Here is a 17,154-nt window from a genome sequence, read left to right as displayed (position 1 = left end):
GCCCCGCCTAATCCCACCAGAGCCTCTCCCCTCCCTGACTCTGGGATCCCAGCAGGCCAAACACGTGGTACTCAATCAAAATGCGTTGCATACTGAAAAATGGGATAATTATTCAGAGGTTTATAAGTATAATATTATAACATTATAATAATGATAATATTATTATACCATTGTTATATTAATTATTATAATAGTTGCAGCATTTAGTATAATAACAGTATGATTATTCAGAATAATCCTCCAGAATCCATCGCCAGAACTATGACCTGCGCGGGGCAGGGATGGGGGAGGGTCCTGAGCTGGAACACAGAACTTACACGGCTCTCTCTTAAAACGAAGGCTGGGAGTCATCAGGGTGTTCTGAGGAGCCAACCATACACTCTGCAGCTCAGCCAAGTTCTGGGTGACGTGGGCTTCTGTGGGCAGCCCTGGGGATCTAATCTTGGATTAAAAAAAAAAAAATCATAGAATTGTAGAAACAGAGCCACTCAGATATCATCCAGTTAGGTGGCTTTAAATTCTGGATGAATATTAAAAGCACCAGAGGAAACCCTCTACACTGCTGGTGGGAATGTAAAACGGCACAACTGCTTTGGAAATCAGCCTGGCAGTTTCTCAAAAAGGTTAAGCATAGAGTTACCATACGACCCAGAAATTCCATTCCCAGGTATATACCCAAGAGAAATGAAAACATGTCCATACAAAGACTTGCACATGAATATTCACGGCAGCATTATTCACAAGAGCCAAAAGGTAGAAACAACCCAAATGTCCACCAACTGATGAACAGATAAATAAAATCTGGTATATCCATACAACAGAATATTATTCAGTTATAAAATGGAATGAAATATTGATCCATGCTATGACATGAATAAACCTTGAAAACATAATCCCATTTATATGAACTGTCCAGAATAGGCAAATCCATAGAGATAGAAAGTAGATTAGTGGTTACCTAGGACTGGGGAGGATGGGGAGAAATAGAAAGTGACTGCTAATGGGTATGGGGTCTCTTTTAGGAGAAGTTAAAATACTCTAGGATTAGATTGTAGTGACTGTACTACTTTGTGAAAATGCTAAAACTATTAAATTGCACAATTTGAATTGGTGAATTGCATGGTATCTAATTTATATCTTAATAAAGCTGATTAAAAAAATCAACCAAGGGAGATTTTGAAAACTATCAATGTACAACCCTTACCCTGGCTAATTACATCATCTATCTCTAAATCCAAGGTGCAGCCAGGGCTGAGAAACAATGCCCTAGTCCAACCTCCTCATTTTGCATATGGGGAAACAGTGACCCACTGGGGGGATGAGGTGACCAGGTCACACAGTGGGTAACTGGCTGAGTCTGGGACACAATCCAGGACTCCCACCTCTCTGCTCACCAAGTGCCCCAAGTGCCGCCCATCTGCTACATCTTCCCATCTGCCTCGGCTTCTATTTAAGGCAGCAAATGCACTCATCAGGAAAATCCCAAGACCTCCTTAGAACCCCACTGCCTAAGACATCTTTGTGTACACATCTTGTCTTCCCAATGATAGAGACTGTCATATCACATGTTTTCATGTCCTTGGGTGATGTTAAGACAACTGGTTCTACATTTCAGGAAAAAAGAGACCTTTCCCTCACAATATCTACATAAATTCTTCTTTATTGGCTTCTCCCCAGGCTGGGTTGGACACCTCTCTCCTTACCTTTACCTTACCCTCCCAGAATGCCCCTGACCTGCTGTGTTTCCAAGGAAATGCATCTCCCAGTTTCCCTGCCCTCTGGTTTCTATGTAGGTTTGACCAATGGGAGTCACTGACAGAGACTGGAGGGTAGGAAAAGGAGCTAAGTATTTCTCCCTCATCTCTTTTTACCTCAGGGGATGTTTTCAGCAGTAGTTGAGTCTCCTGGGGCTTCAGCTTCCACTAGACTGACTCCCTGTGGCCCCAGCTCCTAGGCTCTGGAATACTGCTATCTCTCTTTGTCTCTTTGTCTCTCCAGCTCTAGAAGTGATAAGCAGGTTCTACTGTTGCTAATTTCTGGGTTCCCTCACTGGTCACTTTAGCTACTTAGTTCTTCATCCCTTGTGTAATCAATTCCCTGTATCAAATTCCCTCTGTAAGAAACCTGCCTAGAGTGACTTCAGTTCTGATTGTCCATGACTGATACACAATTATCTACCTGTATCTATTTCTGAATTCTTCATATTTTTTTAATGATTTTTAAAAATTTTTATTTTATTTTATTTATTTTTGGCTGCGTTGGGTCTTCGTTGCTGCACGCGGGCTTTCTCTAGTTGGTGGCGAGCGGGGGCTACTCTTTGTTGCGGTGCGCGGTCTTCTCATTGCAGTGGCTTCTTTTGTTGCGGAGCATGGGCTCTAGGCATGCAGGCTCAGTAGTTGTGGCTCGTGGGCTCTAGAGCATAGGCTCAGTAGTTGTGGCGCATGGGCTTAGTTGCTCCACGGCATGCGGGATCTTCCCGGACCAGGGCTCGAACCCGTGTCCCCTGCATTGGCAGGCAGATTCTTAACCACTGCGCCACCAGGGAAGCCCTAGATTCTTCATATTTTTATTGAACTATTTATTTATTGCTAAACCAGCACCAGACTGTCTTAATTACTTTTGTGTTAATATTTGGGCTTTTTAATATCTGATAGGACAAATCCTGTTTCCTTTCACAAATCGTTTTTCTTTTTCTTTTGTTTTTTCTTGGCTATTATCATGCACTCAGTCTTCCAGATTACTTTGCAATTCAAGTTACTACCAAAAAAATCCCAGTGGAATTATGATTTGCAGCATTAAATATAATGGATTAATTTGGGAGAATGTATTCATAAGGTATTTCTCACCATTTATTTAGATCTTCTTAAATATCCTTCAGTCAGAATTTTTAACTTTCCCATAAAGGTATGGAACATATCTTATTAACTTTATTCCTATCCATATATCAGTTTTGTCACAATTGAAAATGGGATCTCACTAATTATTACATTTTCTCTAATTTTTTTTTACTACTAGATATATAAAACTACTGACTTTAAGGTATTTCTACCTCTGGTCACTTTGCTGAACTCTTATTAATTGAAATTCACTTGTATTTTAGGATAATCACATGAATTTTGTTTCTTCCTTCCTAGCATTTATTCTTTATTTTGTTTTCCTGGCTTATTGCATTGGTAAGGCCTCTAGAATGATATTGAATATTAGCAATCACCTTTGTCTTATTTCTGAAGTATGTAGATTATCTTAAATCTACAATCTAAATTAAATGTTGATTTGTGACAAATTCTACTTATCAGGTTAGAGACAGTCCTTCTACGGTTAGCCTACTAAGAATCTTGAAAGATTAGCATGACTTATTCTGAACAAATCCATTCTGTTCCTAAGTGAACACTACTTTACTAAGTGCTTAAAAAAGAATCTGTTCTCAAACTTTTCTTGGTATTACCATCAAGCTTATCACTCCAGGTTTTAGAATTCATTTTTCAAGAATCTGTATGACATTTCCCTGTCTATTCTTCTGGCATTTCCCCAAGACGCCATAGTTTTTCAAAGTGTTTTGGTGCTGGCTCAGCAATGACATATGCAAATTTTCTTCAGGGTCATTTTTCTCAACCTGAAAACTTTAACTGTAAAGCAGTAAAATATTTCCTGACTACTCTCTCTTGGACTTCAGTTTCATTCTCTTTGTTCTTTCCATCTTTCTGTAGTTAGCATACTGACTGGTTTCCTTGTTGAAAAAGAGAAAAACAAAACAGAAGTTGAGCAGCTCTTCTTCTGTCCTGTTAATCTCACATACCATCCTCAAGATGGCTCTGCTAGTAAATTGTTCATCTTTTTGCCCTGACCTAAGTGTGCATCTACAGAAGTCCTTTTTTTTAAAAGAAGGTCTCTGCCCCTTTGTTTTTGGTCGTATGTTCTACCTTCCTTCTCTTTAAAATACTGTTTTAAATTGTGGGCTCTGAATGCCTTCCTCTTTCAGACTATCTGATATATTCATAGTCCGTGTGAAAAATATTCCCTTTTAGATCTACCCTTGTTTAACATTTTTGAAATCTGATCTTCTAAAGATTAGAATACATGGAGGATTAAACCCTGAATTCCACTCATTTCATATTAATGATTCTAAGACACCAGGGTCATTTTCTTCCAAGGGTCTTGTCACTTATACACTTCCAACCCAGTCTTCCTTGCTGACCAGAATTAACAAAACAATACCGGCAGGGCAGTGTTTCTTCTACCTTCCAAACAACCAAATCATCAGCTAGAAAGGCCAAGGCCTCAACAGATGCTCTGCTTTTAACAGAACGCCAATGTCTGGATGGCCAACAAGTCCCCCATATGTGATGTGCCACCTTGAAGTCTCTTAGGAGAGCACAGTGAACATCCTCTCTGTCCAAAGTCGTCTGGCATCTTCTCTGGATTGCTCAGTTCACCCTTAGGTGCTGCCTGTACTCAGTTACTCTTTTACCAATCCTGGCACATGTCTCAACTTCATAGCAGGGTTCCTGGAGGCAAGAACCGCTTCTATGCAGCCCACACAGCAGCACATAAGTTCCCTAAACACCTTCCAGAAGAGCCTGGTTGGGGCAAACTGGCACTTATTTTACTTTTAGCCTAAGTGGGGACACCTCCATGTTCCTAATCAGAACTAAAGCAGCAGGGAGTTGCTGACAAACAGTAAAGCTTCCCAACTGATAGGCCTCAGAAGGTGGCAAGTGGGTTGAACCTTTCATTCTCTCAGTTGTTGGAGCAAGTGGACAGGACCAGGGGCGCTGGGAGCCTCAAGCACCCTTGTCTGCTTACCCCAGTGTGCTATACAACAACACATTTTCTATGGGTGCCAAGGACAAGAAAAAGCTGGGAAGCAGGGGCTTCCCTGGTGGTGCAGTGGTTAAGAATCTGCCTGCCAATGCAAGGGACATGGGTTTGAGCCCTGGCCCGGAAAGATCCCACATGCCGTGGAGCAACTAAGCCTGTGAGCCACAACTACTGAGCCTGTGCTCTAGAGCCCATGCGCCACAACTACTGAGCCCATGTGCCACAACTACTGAAGCCTGCGTGCCTAGAGCCCATGCTCCGCAACAAGAGAAGCCACCGCAATGAGAAGCCCGCGCACTGCAACAAAGAGTAGCCCCTGCTCACCACAACTAGAGAAAGCCCGGGCACAGCAATGATGACCCAACACAGCCAAAAATAAAAAACAAACAAATAAATAAATAAATTTAAATAAATAAATAAATAAAGCTGGGAAGCATCATTACTAGTTCATAATTCAATCCATTAGCCTGGAACTGTGGCTCTTGACTGGGACTCTCTTAGCAGAATCCACTCAAGTACCATGTTATCACAGCAGATGGTGTCAGCCAGAATCATACGTCCTGACTGAACACTAGTGCATTAATACCCTCAGAGGAGAAAAAAAAGTGCTAACACTTCTGAGTGCCCAGCACTATGCCATCTATGAATTTACTTAATCTTCCAACATTTGAAGAAGGAACAATTATTACTATCCTTATTTTACAGGTAAGGAAACAGGAACAGAGAGACTAATTAACTTTCCCAAAGACACACAACTAGTAAATGGCAGAGCTGGAATTTGAACCCAGGCAACCTGACTATAGAGCTCTGTGCTCTCTTCAGTGCCAAGAGACACTGCTTTGCCATGTGGATGATGAAAGCAGCAGTATAATGACATTAAAAGAATGCTGGTTGGCACTTAGCTTTGGTTGTGCTGCCCCTTAGCTATGACCTTAGGTAACTGATTTCACTTATCTGCCCAGACACCGCATTTTCAGACAATCATTTATTAAGCATTTATACCTCAGGAACTATAGATCAATGAAATAATTTGATCTCTGCCATGTCCGGATGAGAGACAGGAGAAGGTGCATTTACCCATCCTGGTTTCCAGGATACCTGTCACTCATTTCCATTTTAATTTAGCAGAGACTAAACAGAGTAGGCATTACACCAACATGTTGCTACAAGTCCTTATTGAATTTAGCGCAAGCATACTATCTGACAGTAAGAGTATAATTGAAAAACTGTACCTTTTTCATAATGGGTTTGAGAAGAAAATTGTACCAACATCTTAGAAATGTGACACATTACGAATGTTAGGTCTATTAATTTGGGATGATTTCTTACACTAACTTAGTGGTTTTATTTTTAAAAAAGCGACTAGAGAGAAACGATGCCCCTACCTCATTTTTCTCTTGTCTGAAAAGGTCAAAATTACATTTTTTGGCGTTATTTACTCTTTTATATGGATTACTAACTGGCAGAAAAAATTTTTTCCCAATTTGTATTTCTTTCAAGACATTTTCCAGGCAATCAACTTGGAACTGTCCAGTCAGTGTTAGTACAGGCGATATCTGAATCCACAGTAGACTGGGAGCTCTTGTTTTCATTAGTTTACTAGGTGCCTGGAGCCAAAGATGGTGTTTTCCTCAATAGCAAGAGGCAGCGGAGTAAATATCTGTTGGATGAATGGTGTAATGCATTAAAATTGAACTCTCCCTAGGTAATTTATCAAGTGTCAATTCATACAAGCTTCACTCTGGTCACGAATCCCCCAGTTGTCCCTAACAATTCCTAATGGTCTTGGCAAAACTGCAGAGTAAAATATTCCACATCTTAAGGAATGATGAGAGCCTTTACGATTTGTTCGGTGGTAACGGGGTCTCTGTCCTGTGTGAGCTACGGTAGGATGTGTGCATCCATCTTTGAGTCTGGAGTTTTCCTTTGGTGAAACTGGTATCCACTGGTGTCAACGAATGGCCGTAAGCAGACAAGCAGGCCTTGAACATTTTCTGCCAGAAAATCCATTTTACCTTGATGCCGTTCTTGCTAAGTTTTACAAAGTCTTATTCTAATTGTCTGTGTGGGAGACAGCAAGAAGCTGTGAGGAAGGGCTCTGTAACTTTGTGGCGAGATCTAGGACTTTAGCAATTCCAGATAAATTTCAGGATCTGAGTCCAAAGAATCAATATTTCATGAGTTCACTTTTGCACAGAGGCTCATGACTAAGAATGTATTCAATCTTTTTCCTGCCTTAAGGAAAAAAATACTGACATAAATATTGCTGTTTTCCTTTACAGCATTCACTTCTAACAAATCCAACACTGTTTTCCCTTGGTTTCTTACAGATTTTCTTTTTGCCTCTCATTTCTGTATTTCAGTGCTCACTCTGCCTTAAAAGAAGATTCCTTTTCTTTTCTTTCTTTCTTCAGGTGGATAACAGCATTAATGGACTTGCCACTAGCCACTGCTTTAAATGCATACCCCAATAGCATCACACGGGAGCCCTCAAGGAAGAGTAGGACAAAATTATCGTTGCCATGAAAGCACAGCTGCTAGTGTGTAAAATAATGTCCAAAGAGCCCGTTCTTTATCACCCTTTGCACTCTGCAAGAGTTACGGCAGAATCGGGCATGAGCTTGCGAGTGTTATCTTTCCACTCGGCAGACACCATCCAACTCACCCAAATGAATGAAATTATTATTCATTCCAGAAAGAAGTTCAAGTTGGATGAATGAAATGCACACTCTGTTCAGGGCAGGTCCTGGACATTCTAATTGCACAAGACCAAGTGTGAGCAGGAACTGAATGTGGGGTATGAGGTTCTGAGGGGATACAGATGGGGATTAATCTATTTTGGTTTTCATTCGTGCTTAAAAATCTCTTCAAACGGTCCTCTCTCTGTTCCCCAATTCTTGGAGGTTCTTCAGAAGCTTCTATTATAAACTTCCCTAGTTAGCCTCTGAAGCCATACACTGGGCCTAATTTTAAGGGCTTTAAAAATTGCCTTTAATATAGTTACAGCGTCTTTATCCAGCCACGGAATGCAACGGGCTAGTGGAGCCGTTAGCATAGCAACACCTCTTGCTTTTGAGGTCTCAGCTGTAGAAAGTGGAGGTTTAAACCATTCACTATTCAGTAGGGGATGATTAGGTAGGTTTCTGCAGGTTTCTTGTAACATGAGCCTACAGGGATGTTCCTCTAATTATTTTCTAACCCTTTTTAGTGGATTGCCTAGACTAAGCCGTTTGGTATTTTAAATTCTGCAGCCTTTCCCCAATAAAACCACTGGCGAGTCTTGGGATGTAGCTGTGATTTTAGATTCCATATATTAGAATTTTAATTGTAATTAAATGTAAATCCGTCCTTCCCTGATCAAATGCACCAGGGAAATTCACAGTGTCTGAGTGTAAAGTTCTTAATCAACTCCCAAAAGGGAAAGGAAACATGGATATTAGAAATCAATTCCTTCATCCTGGCTATTATTATGCTGCCCCTTTTCCTTTTTCAGATCTCCAGGGCATGCAGGTATCATGCTGATTGTTACCTGAACCTCTGGAAAGCTGCTTTCACAGAATGTCTGGTAAAGATCGACTCTTCCCAGCCTTCCCTTTCTTCACTATAAAAAGGCTGAGAAGACGGATTTTACTTCATCACTCTGATCTTTATTAAAGAGTATGACTCAAGATTAGGGCCTCCAGATCTTTCACAGTAAACAAGGAACAAATGGCATTCAAAACGATAGAAAGGTGTGCCACCTTGCTTATAGAGAAATACAATTGAAACAGAAATCCTGATTTTTACCCACCAGACTAACAAGGTTTTAAAAAAGTTAGCGAAGGCTAGGTGCATGCTTCCTGTGGGATCACAGAGGCCCTGTCAAATAGCTGTTGTGTGTATAGTGGGGAGAGGCGTAATCAGGTAGAATATCTTTGGAGGGAAACTTCATTAGGCAATATCCAAATTAAATACACACAATTCCTTTTGGCCCAGCATCTCTACTTGTAAGGAATTTATTCTACAGATGGATTTGCTCAAGTGCACGATGTGTACAAGGATGGCGGCAAAGCTGTCATTTTAGAGATTCAGGGCAGCCTAAATGTCCATCAGTATTGATGGGTTAAATAAATATGTGCTTGTTTAAACACAGAATAGCTCTAGATTGACAAGAAATGCTAACAATGTTTGTCTCTGGGGAAAACTAGGGAATAAGAGGGTGGAAAGGAAAAGTAACTTTTGGATACTTTTGAATTTTTACCACTGTCTGTATTACTTACTAAAAAAGGATGAATAGCACAGCAGTTCTCTTTATTACTATCTTTCTACTTAGTCTCCAAATAGTTAAAAGCTTCCTCTGCTTTGTGTAAGATGAAATCTCAAGTTGGGACAGGCTGGGAACTGAGCAGAAGATCTGTTTCAATTCTCTCAACTTCTGAGTCCCAAATGTCCCAGCAGAATGGATTCTCTGTGGTCTCACCAATTCCTTCTCTAGGGCCATTCTCCCATTTGCAGGTCGCAAAGCATTGCCCACATTCCCCCTGGACAGTTATTTCTTCATATTCTCAGACAGAAATATCATTTCTATTTCCTTTTATCTCCTCTCAAAACATCCCCATGCTGTTTCTTCTTTACGCTTGTTAGAGTTTCAGAGCTGTGTCTTTACCTATTGTGTGAACTCTCTTCCATCTGATCTTTCCTTTGGAACGAAGCACCCCTTTCTGTTGCTAAACTTAGACCATACATCTCAACCCGTCAACCTAGGAGATACACCATTCCTTGAGCTAGACTTTGAATCTCCTTGTCCTGTTTCTCACTACATGGACTGCTAAGGCCTTAAATCTCAAAAACTGCTAAAAATTGCTACCAGCTAGCATCAAACATTGTGCAAAGCACCTTACACATACAGTGCCATTTAATTCTCATAACGGTGAGATATTGTTAAATTCCATTTTGGGATGAGGAAAATGAGGCATAGAGAAGATAAGAAACTGGCCAAAGGTCACATGGCTAGCGAGGGGCAAAGCTGGGATTCAAACTACCTGAGATTCCAAAGCGTGTCCACATTTCACCTAGTCTGAGAACTAGGTGCTCTTGCTCCAACAAAAGCACCACTTCACACTGGGTTCTGCAGTCTTCTCTCATCAGCCTGCAACATCCTGCCATTCTGCTTCTGTAAACTTCCACCTGTTACCCCACCGTGGGCTCTAATCTCGGCACGGGTCCTTAGATTGGGGTGTGCCATGCCCTCTCCTCCTGGAGTGGTTGGAATTCACTAGCCTCTCACTTCAGCAGGAGGGCCCAACAATGACGTAAGTCTTGGTTTGACAGATTTTGGGGGAGGGAGGTTGTGATGAAATTAAAGCCATATAAAGAACCACTAGAATTCTTACATTCTTCTGCTTCACCATGAGCCCAAGGAAGTGCAAAGCTATGCTGAGCAGACAGATGTAGCTGCTTATTATGATGTATCCGTCCATTTACTTTTTTAAAAAAATTTTTGGCTGCGTTGGGTCTTCGTTGCCGCGCGTAGGCTTTCTCTAGTTGCGGTGAGCCGGGGCTACTCTTCGTTGCAGTGCACGGGCTTCTCATGGCGGTGGCTTCTCTTGTTGTGGAGCACGAGCTCTCGGCGCGCAGGCTTCAGTAGTTGTGGCGCACGGACTCAGTAGTTGTGGCTCGCGGGCTTTAGAGCGCAGGCTCAGTAGTTGTGGCGCACGGGCTTAGTTGCTCCGCGGCATGTGGGATCTTCCCGCACCAGGGCTCGAACCCGTGTCCCCTGCACCAACAGGCGGATTCTTAACCACTGAGCCACCAGGGAAGTCCCAGTCCATTTACTTTTGAACACCATGTCTCTTTAAGAAAAAGAGTTGGCCTCTAATTAGTTAAAAATTGAGCCACTAAAACAAGGGCAAACATAACAATACAGGAAGCTGTGCTTTTCCAAAGTGTGATCCTGCGCCTGCCCACCTCAGACTCTCCTTGGAGTGACCACTAAAAGGAAGGTTCTTAGGTCTCACCCCGACCACCTAAACAGAGCCTCACAATCTCCATTTTTAACAAGCTGTCCAAGCGATTATTTGGCTTCCTAATTTGAGGGGAAATGGGCCTTTTTGCAGAATTGTTGAGGATTTCTTCTTTAGTGGAGTCTCAGCTGAATGTCAATTTCACCTCTATTTCACCTTTTAGATATCACTGGGGCTTCTTAAAATGTGCCACCTTTCATGTGCAAAGGGACTTTCCTTTCTTTAGCTGCAGTTTGCTTTTTCTCTATCTCTGCCCCCTTATACCTTGCCTAGGCATTTGTTGCCTCCTATAGCAAAACGGTGGAAGCAAATCATTCTAGGGCTATTTAGGGTATTTACCTGGTACTTTTGGAAGATTCAGTCAGTCAGGGAATTCACTTAGAGCCATGTGTGGGAAATACTCATCCAAATGGATCAATACGGCTGCTGAAGGAGCTCTTTGATGAGCTCAGATCTTAAAAGACTAGTTAAAAGCTGGAAAATTAAGGGCAACAAAAAGGATCTATCTTCTGTTGTGTTTAGAGCAGGACCCAGGAGGCTGGAGTCACTGACCTGGAAGCATACTGGGATATTAACAGGCAAGAAAAACAAAGGACTCCTGCACTGTCCTTACTCCTTCATCTTCACTGTTAAGGAGGACCATTTTCAGTGGAAGTGGTAGACCAAGAAATGAAACAAGCAAGAGGGTTTTGAAGGACAAGGTAATTCAAGACCTCCAGTCCACACGAATTGCATCAATCTGACGATACCGTCAATTCACTGTTAGATATTCTCAGGGAATCACAGAAAAACAGTGGATGATCAAGACCAGTAAGTAACTGAGTTTCAAAAATGCAAAAAGCTAATCCCATTAGTTTATGGAATACTGAGTTTGGTTTTGCTGGCAGGTAATATTCCAGAAGAAATGACCAGTTTGTGAGCTCTCGGGAAGGAAGAAGGGAATCATCTCAAATGAGTGGCTCACTAAGAAAATAACGCTCAATCTCCGCTCCTTTGAAAAGGGGGCTGTTGGGACACGAATGCCTGCATGGACAGGGTAACTAGACTGCTGGAGGAGGGATGGGGGGACGGGTGGGGTATTGGGAAGTGTTGCTAGCTCACTGGTGATGGTGATGAACAAGGTTATAGACCACTGGTGTGGAGGAGAGACGGACAGTCACTACACTGATAGTGGTGGGAGGTGGCTGTCTGGTAGTTCTGGATTTCAGTGTAGTGAACTCTTCAACATCATCTAGTAAGAGTCTCCTGGAGATGTGGATCGACAGGGTCCCAAATGGTGAACTAATTAGCGGTGAGAGACCTTATTAAAGCACAGGAGCGGAGAACACAGACTTTGAAGTCAGAATTGAGTGACCATGGGCAAGCTGCTTGGTTAGACCCTAAGCTGGCTACTAGCCCCTGGACGTTTCTGTGGATCAGGGTCAACCTACCGGCGTTTCCAGTATCACACGGCTGGACCGTCGTTTGCCCCACTCAGAATTATAGCGATGTCTCCAATGAGAACGCCGTGGGCACAGTGAATAATATTCACATTTAGCAGATGAATCCAGAACATTCGTGGTGGGCAAAGTCCTGCTCAAAAGATGATGCTCCCAGCGGGATACGGCTGTTCAGATACCTTCAGACCAGCTCAGGAGTGATGTATCCCTGCCTGTTATCTGGTTAGGTGGTTCCTTTAGAATGAATGCAGAATAATTCATCTGCTGAACAGACATTCATTGAGCACCTGCTACTCATCAGGCACCGGGGAACAAAGGAGAGCGTGACACAAAGCTTACACTTAAGGAACGTACAGCCTCCAAGATGAGATGAATAAGAAAGGCAGTTTTAACACAAAATGGTGAATACATCATAGATATACACGGGGGCTGTGGGGAGTAGAGGAGCAGAGCACAGGAACTAGCCCAATTTGCAGAGGTGGGCGGAGGCAGTCAGAGTCCCTGGGAGAAGACAGCCAGCGTCTGAGCAGAGGCTTAAGGGATGAGCAGGAGTTGGGCAAAGAGGACGGGAGTGACAGCATTTTCGGCAGAAGGAACAGTATTTGCAAAGGCACAGATGGGAGTGACAGCAGGGTATGGTGAATGCCAGGAACTACAAGCAGTTTGGTGTTGTAGGAGTTTAAACAGGAGGGTGAGAAATGGGGGAAAAATACGCTAGCTAGAGCAACAGGACAGGAGCAGATAGCGGGGGAACTCCAGAGAAGGCCTTGGACTTCATCCTGCGGGTCATGGAGAACCCTGGCAGATATCAAGCACTGCAAGAACGCAATCAGATGGTGTTTTAGAAAGATCACTCCAGTGATTGTGAGGAGAATGAGCTCGTCGGGAGACTGGAGTCAGAGAGATCAGCAAGAGCACCTCTCAGCCGGACAGAAGACGCTGCTACAAGATCAGTGTTGATAAGGAGGGAGGAAGGGCTACATACAAATACTAAGGAGGCAAGCTGAACAGACCTGAGGACCGCCTGGACATGGGTGGCAAAGGGAGAGGTGCTGTGGATGATGTATAAATGCTTACCATGGTGAGAAAGAAGAGAATTCAGGTGAAGTTATTTTGTTTTGTTTTTTTCAGTAAAAGAGGATGAATTTAAGTTTTGACATGTGACGTTTGAGGTGTACAAGGATATACAAGTTGAAACGTCAGTATAAAAACTCACAGGGTAGTCTGCATTAGAGATAATAGCTTCAGAGTCAACAGCACTTATAAAATCTTGACAAGACGAGAAGGGCAGGTAGACTGTGATCAGGGAGAAAAGCAGTGGGCAGAGGAAGAACCCTGGGAGAACACCAATATTTAACAGGAAGACAGAAAAAGAGGCTGTGACAAAGACAGAAGAAAAAGTCCAAGGGCTAGAGAAGCAGAGATCACAGAAATCAAGGGATTAGTTTCAAGAAGCTGTGAGCGAGTGGTCACCACTGTCAAATGCAGTAGAGAAAGGTCCACCAAGTTGAAGGATGAAAACCGTACGCTTCCTTTAACAATTAGGAGGTCATATGTATGCACGCTGGTTAGACCTCTTGGTTGCAGACAATTGAATCCACTCAAGGTACTTTAGGCAGAAAGGTATTTATTAGAGGTTATTAGATAATCGTATACAATCTCCAGGAGGCCACACAAATCTCCAGGAGGCCACAGACACAGGTTTGGAGGTCTCTCTGCCGGAAACAGCAGCAGTCGCCAGGGCAAACACCCACCCTCACCACAGGACTGTTACAGCGGAAACCCCACTGCCACCTGTGATCAGAGCCTTCACCAAAGCTGCCCCAGATGAATAAACACCTCAGCCACGGAGCCTACAAGAAGGGCCACCCTTCCTAAGAGCAACCTCATTCCAGGATGAGTTTGCTCCATGCCACCTAACTGAATGTTCACCTTCAGACTTCCAAAGTCCCACCACCTACTTCATCCACAAATGATACCTCTTGTGCAGCATAAAAGGAAGATGGAGTCAAAAAAAAAAAAAAAGCAAGAATAATCTTTATTCCTCAGAAACACATTTGTAAAAATGTATCAATGAAATCAAAAGATTCAGAACACAACTATCTGTATGCAGCACGTAAACTGAGGACCAAAACATCTGCTAAAAGGAAATACACCTGTAAACATGTATCTTAGGGAGCGTTTATAGGTGATCAACTCCACTGTGCAGGGTGTGCAGCGGATTCCCTCCTTCTGGATAGATTTTTGTGGTAACCAAAAAAATAAAAAAAAATAAAAGATCAGATTTTGGCAATAAACTATCTCAAGGGAGGGAAACACATTTTTTTTTTAAAAGGCTTAAAAGGGCCAAATTACAATTACATATATAAAAAATGGCACAAGAATTGATTTCACAAAAATACTAAGGAAAGTATCTCAGGCCTACCTATCAGGAGGAAAAAAAGGTCTTACTCGGGGGCTTGAAACGGAGTGGGAAATAAAGAGTTTGGTACGAGTTCTACCCTAAAAGGCAACATATTGATTTCTGGTTCTACAGAAAGACTGTGCAACACCCTCCTATCCTCTTGCACGGGATGCTTTGGCACAACTTCACTAAAATTTTACACGCTTCAATTTGAGCCATAAATGCATCTCATATTGCATGTTGCTTCTTAAAAGAATGAAGCCTAGGATAAAAACCAACCCTCAAACTCTATATATTCTGACAGTGTGCATTCATAATTATGTCTTCTGAAAGCACGCAAGTTAGCAGCACCAATCGTTAAGACATTAAAAAATTATTCTTGTACTTGAGCAGCAACTTCTATAAAAATAAAGGCTATGTGATTTCTGATTAATAAAACTGCGAGAATTCAAAGTGACTAAACTGCTTTAAGATAGGAAATTCAAAATCTCCCTGTATTGATATAACCTTTAACATGTTATATACTTTCTTCAGCTTTTGAAAGAGGTAACCCTCTGTTAAAGAAGGTCTGAATGTTATGTCCTCAGCCTAAGAATATTAAATGTTGATAAATCACAGAATTGTAGAGCTAGAGAGGACCTTGTGATCATTTAGTCCAACTTGCTCTTTTCAGACGGGGAAAATGAGGCCAACAGAGGGGAGATGGTCTGTCCAAGATCACACAATGGCAGAGGCTGGGCCCCAGTGACCTCAATTCCCACCACTGTACTATATGGTACTCTCTACAGAGTGATCTTTCCAAGTTTTTCTGGTTTTCTTTGGTCCCATTCATTAAATAACAAAGAAACATCAGGTACACAGCAATACGATAAACACAGACTTATACTCCAATTTTAAAATCAGAATATCAAAACGATTCCTGAGCCTTTAACTACCTTCATTTTTTGAGAATGCAGTCAACAGTAAGTTAGGACTACCTATTGGGGTTATTTTCAAATATTTACACAGACACTGAAAACACCTTTCAGAACTATTCCTAGAAGACATTTCTACAAACACGTCCACGGGATGCCAAGACACTTTCCATGGGATGTAACGAAACTATGATGGTGAATGGAAGTAAGACGCTTCAGTCTCTCAAAGTGCAGTCATGAGTTTATCTCGATACATCATACTTTGCATTCCTCCTAAGTTCTTCTGGTTCTGGTCGTGGACATAATCGAAATGGCTGTCATCTCCACTGGCCGATGCTTTCCAATGTGGCCTGTCATCCTGAAAGGATGGCCTGTTTTGTTCGCAGAGTGAGTGGTTAGTGGGGGTGTGAAGACAATTCAGAGAGGTGAGTGAAACAACACAAGCACAAAGGAAACAGACAAGAAAAACCATGAACCACATACATGGGGATGGCTTTCAGATGGAAATGAATGGATTTTCTACTTTCAAGTATTTTAAAAATTCAGATGCGGGTCCTCTATCAACTTCCAAGTCGAGAACAGCTCTGCCCCTGGTTGTGCCATCATCCCTCAAAGGGTGTCTGATGATCAAGTCAGTCTGGGGAAAGCTAGGTGGTGGTGAAAAAGGTTCCTTTTCTACGGGAATTCTCAAGAGCTGTTGCCATGTGAACTGTACACTGTGAAAGCCTCGTGCAGCATTTTCCAAAAGTGCTGGACCAAATAATTCTCCTTTCCTGGAGAGTCTGATAAAACACAATGTGCTGGGAACCACCCCCAGAGATTCTGAGGCAGTAGGTCTGGGGTGGGGCTGGGACTCTGCATGAACAAGTTTGCAGGTGACACTGATGCTGCCAGGCAGCAAGGCCACCTGCAAGCAGCACTGGTCCAGCCTCCCTAGCACTCCCAGCCGGGTCTGCCTCGCAAGGAAACCAATATGGTAAAACAGGCAAAAATCAGTGTTAAATTCTGTAAACACAAGGTTAAATTAAAAAGCATTTCTATAAATCTGTGTCTCATGTCTGGAAAAGAAACGGCCTTTGCAACACAGAAACATTTAGAAGTATTACTTCACTAGTTTAACTTGCTTTTAAATGTTACATGAATATCAAGTGCTTATGATCAAACTGCACTGTTGTCCTACAGGATCCCCAGCAAACTTGGTAAGAACTATCAAGAACTAACTGCTCTCATCTGCCCTGTTCTCTATGGATTTATTCCCATCACTCCGTTCGCCGCACTTTCTCGAGGAGCAAGGCTAGCAATCTCACTGAGAAATAACTTTATGCAAACTGAATTCACCAACTATGTTTCTGAAAGAGCTTCACACATAAACACCAATTAAGACTGATCTGAAATTCAAATCATGAAAGGAACGTTTGCCTTTACAAAGCTGGCATTAAAAAAAAATCTCAAGCTTAACCGTAAATGCAACAAGGCAGGTGCCAGTTTACTTAGGAAGGACTGTGGTAGGTTAGGGCAGAGGTGGGTAAACACGGCCCTCAGCCTAGATCCCACACTGTCTATTTTCATAAATAAGC

The 17,154-nt window shown here is 42.3% G+C and overlaps 1 protein-coding gene across 7 annotated transcripts in view; it reads right to left on the bottom strand.

Moving 5' to 3' along the window:
- EPB41L4B (erythrocyte membrane protein band 4.1 like 4B) overlaps window positions 1-17,154 on the bottom strand; it is a 143,516-nt gene that overhangs the window by 47,635 nt on the left and 78,727 nt on the right. The window contains exon 16 of one of the 7 annotated variants that reach the window (XM_082469147.1): window positions 13,867-15,948. The exons of the other annotated variants lie outside the window; for them this stretch is intronic. Coding sequence (XP_082325273.1) covers window positions 15,801-15,948 — 148 coding nt within the window. The 3' untranslated portion in view covers window positions 13,867-15,800. Of the gene's footprint in view, window positions 1-13,866; window positions 15,949-17,154 lie in introns of those variants that run through there. 7 annotated transcript variants of the gene reach the window in all.

Source organism: Balaenoptera physalus (assembly GCF_965194825.1).
Source record: "Balaenoptera physalus genome assembly, chromosome: 7".
Taxonomy (NCBI): Eukaryota; Metazoa; Chordata; class Mammalia; order Artiodactyla; family Balaenopteridae; genus Balaenoptera; species Balaenoptera physalus.
The sequence above is the reverse complement of the archived record's forward strand: the minus strand, read 5'-3'. Positions and strand labels throughout refer to the sequence as shown.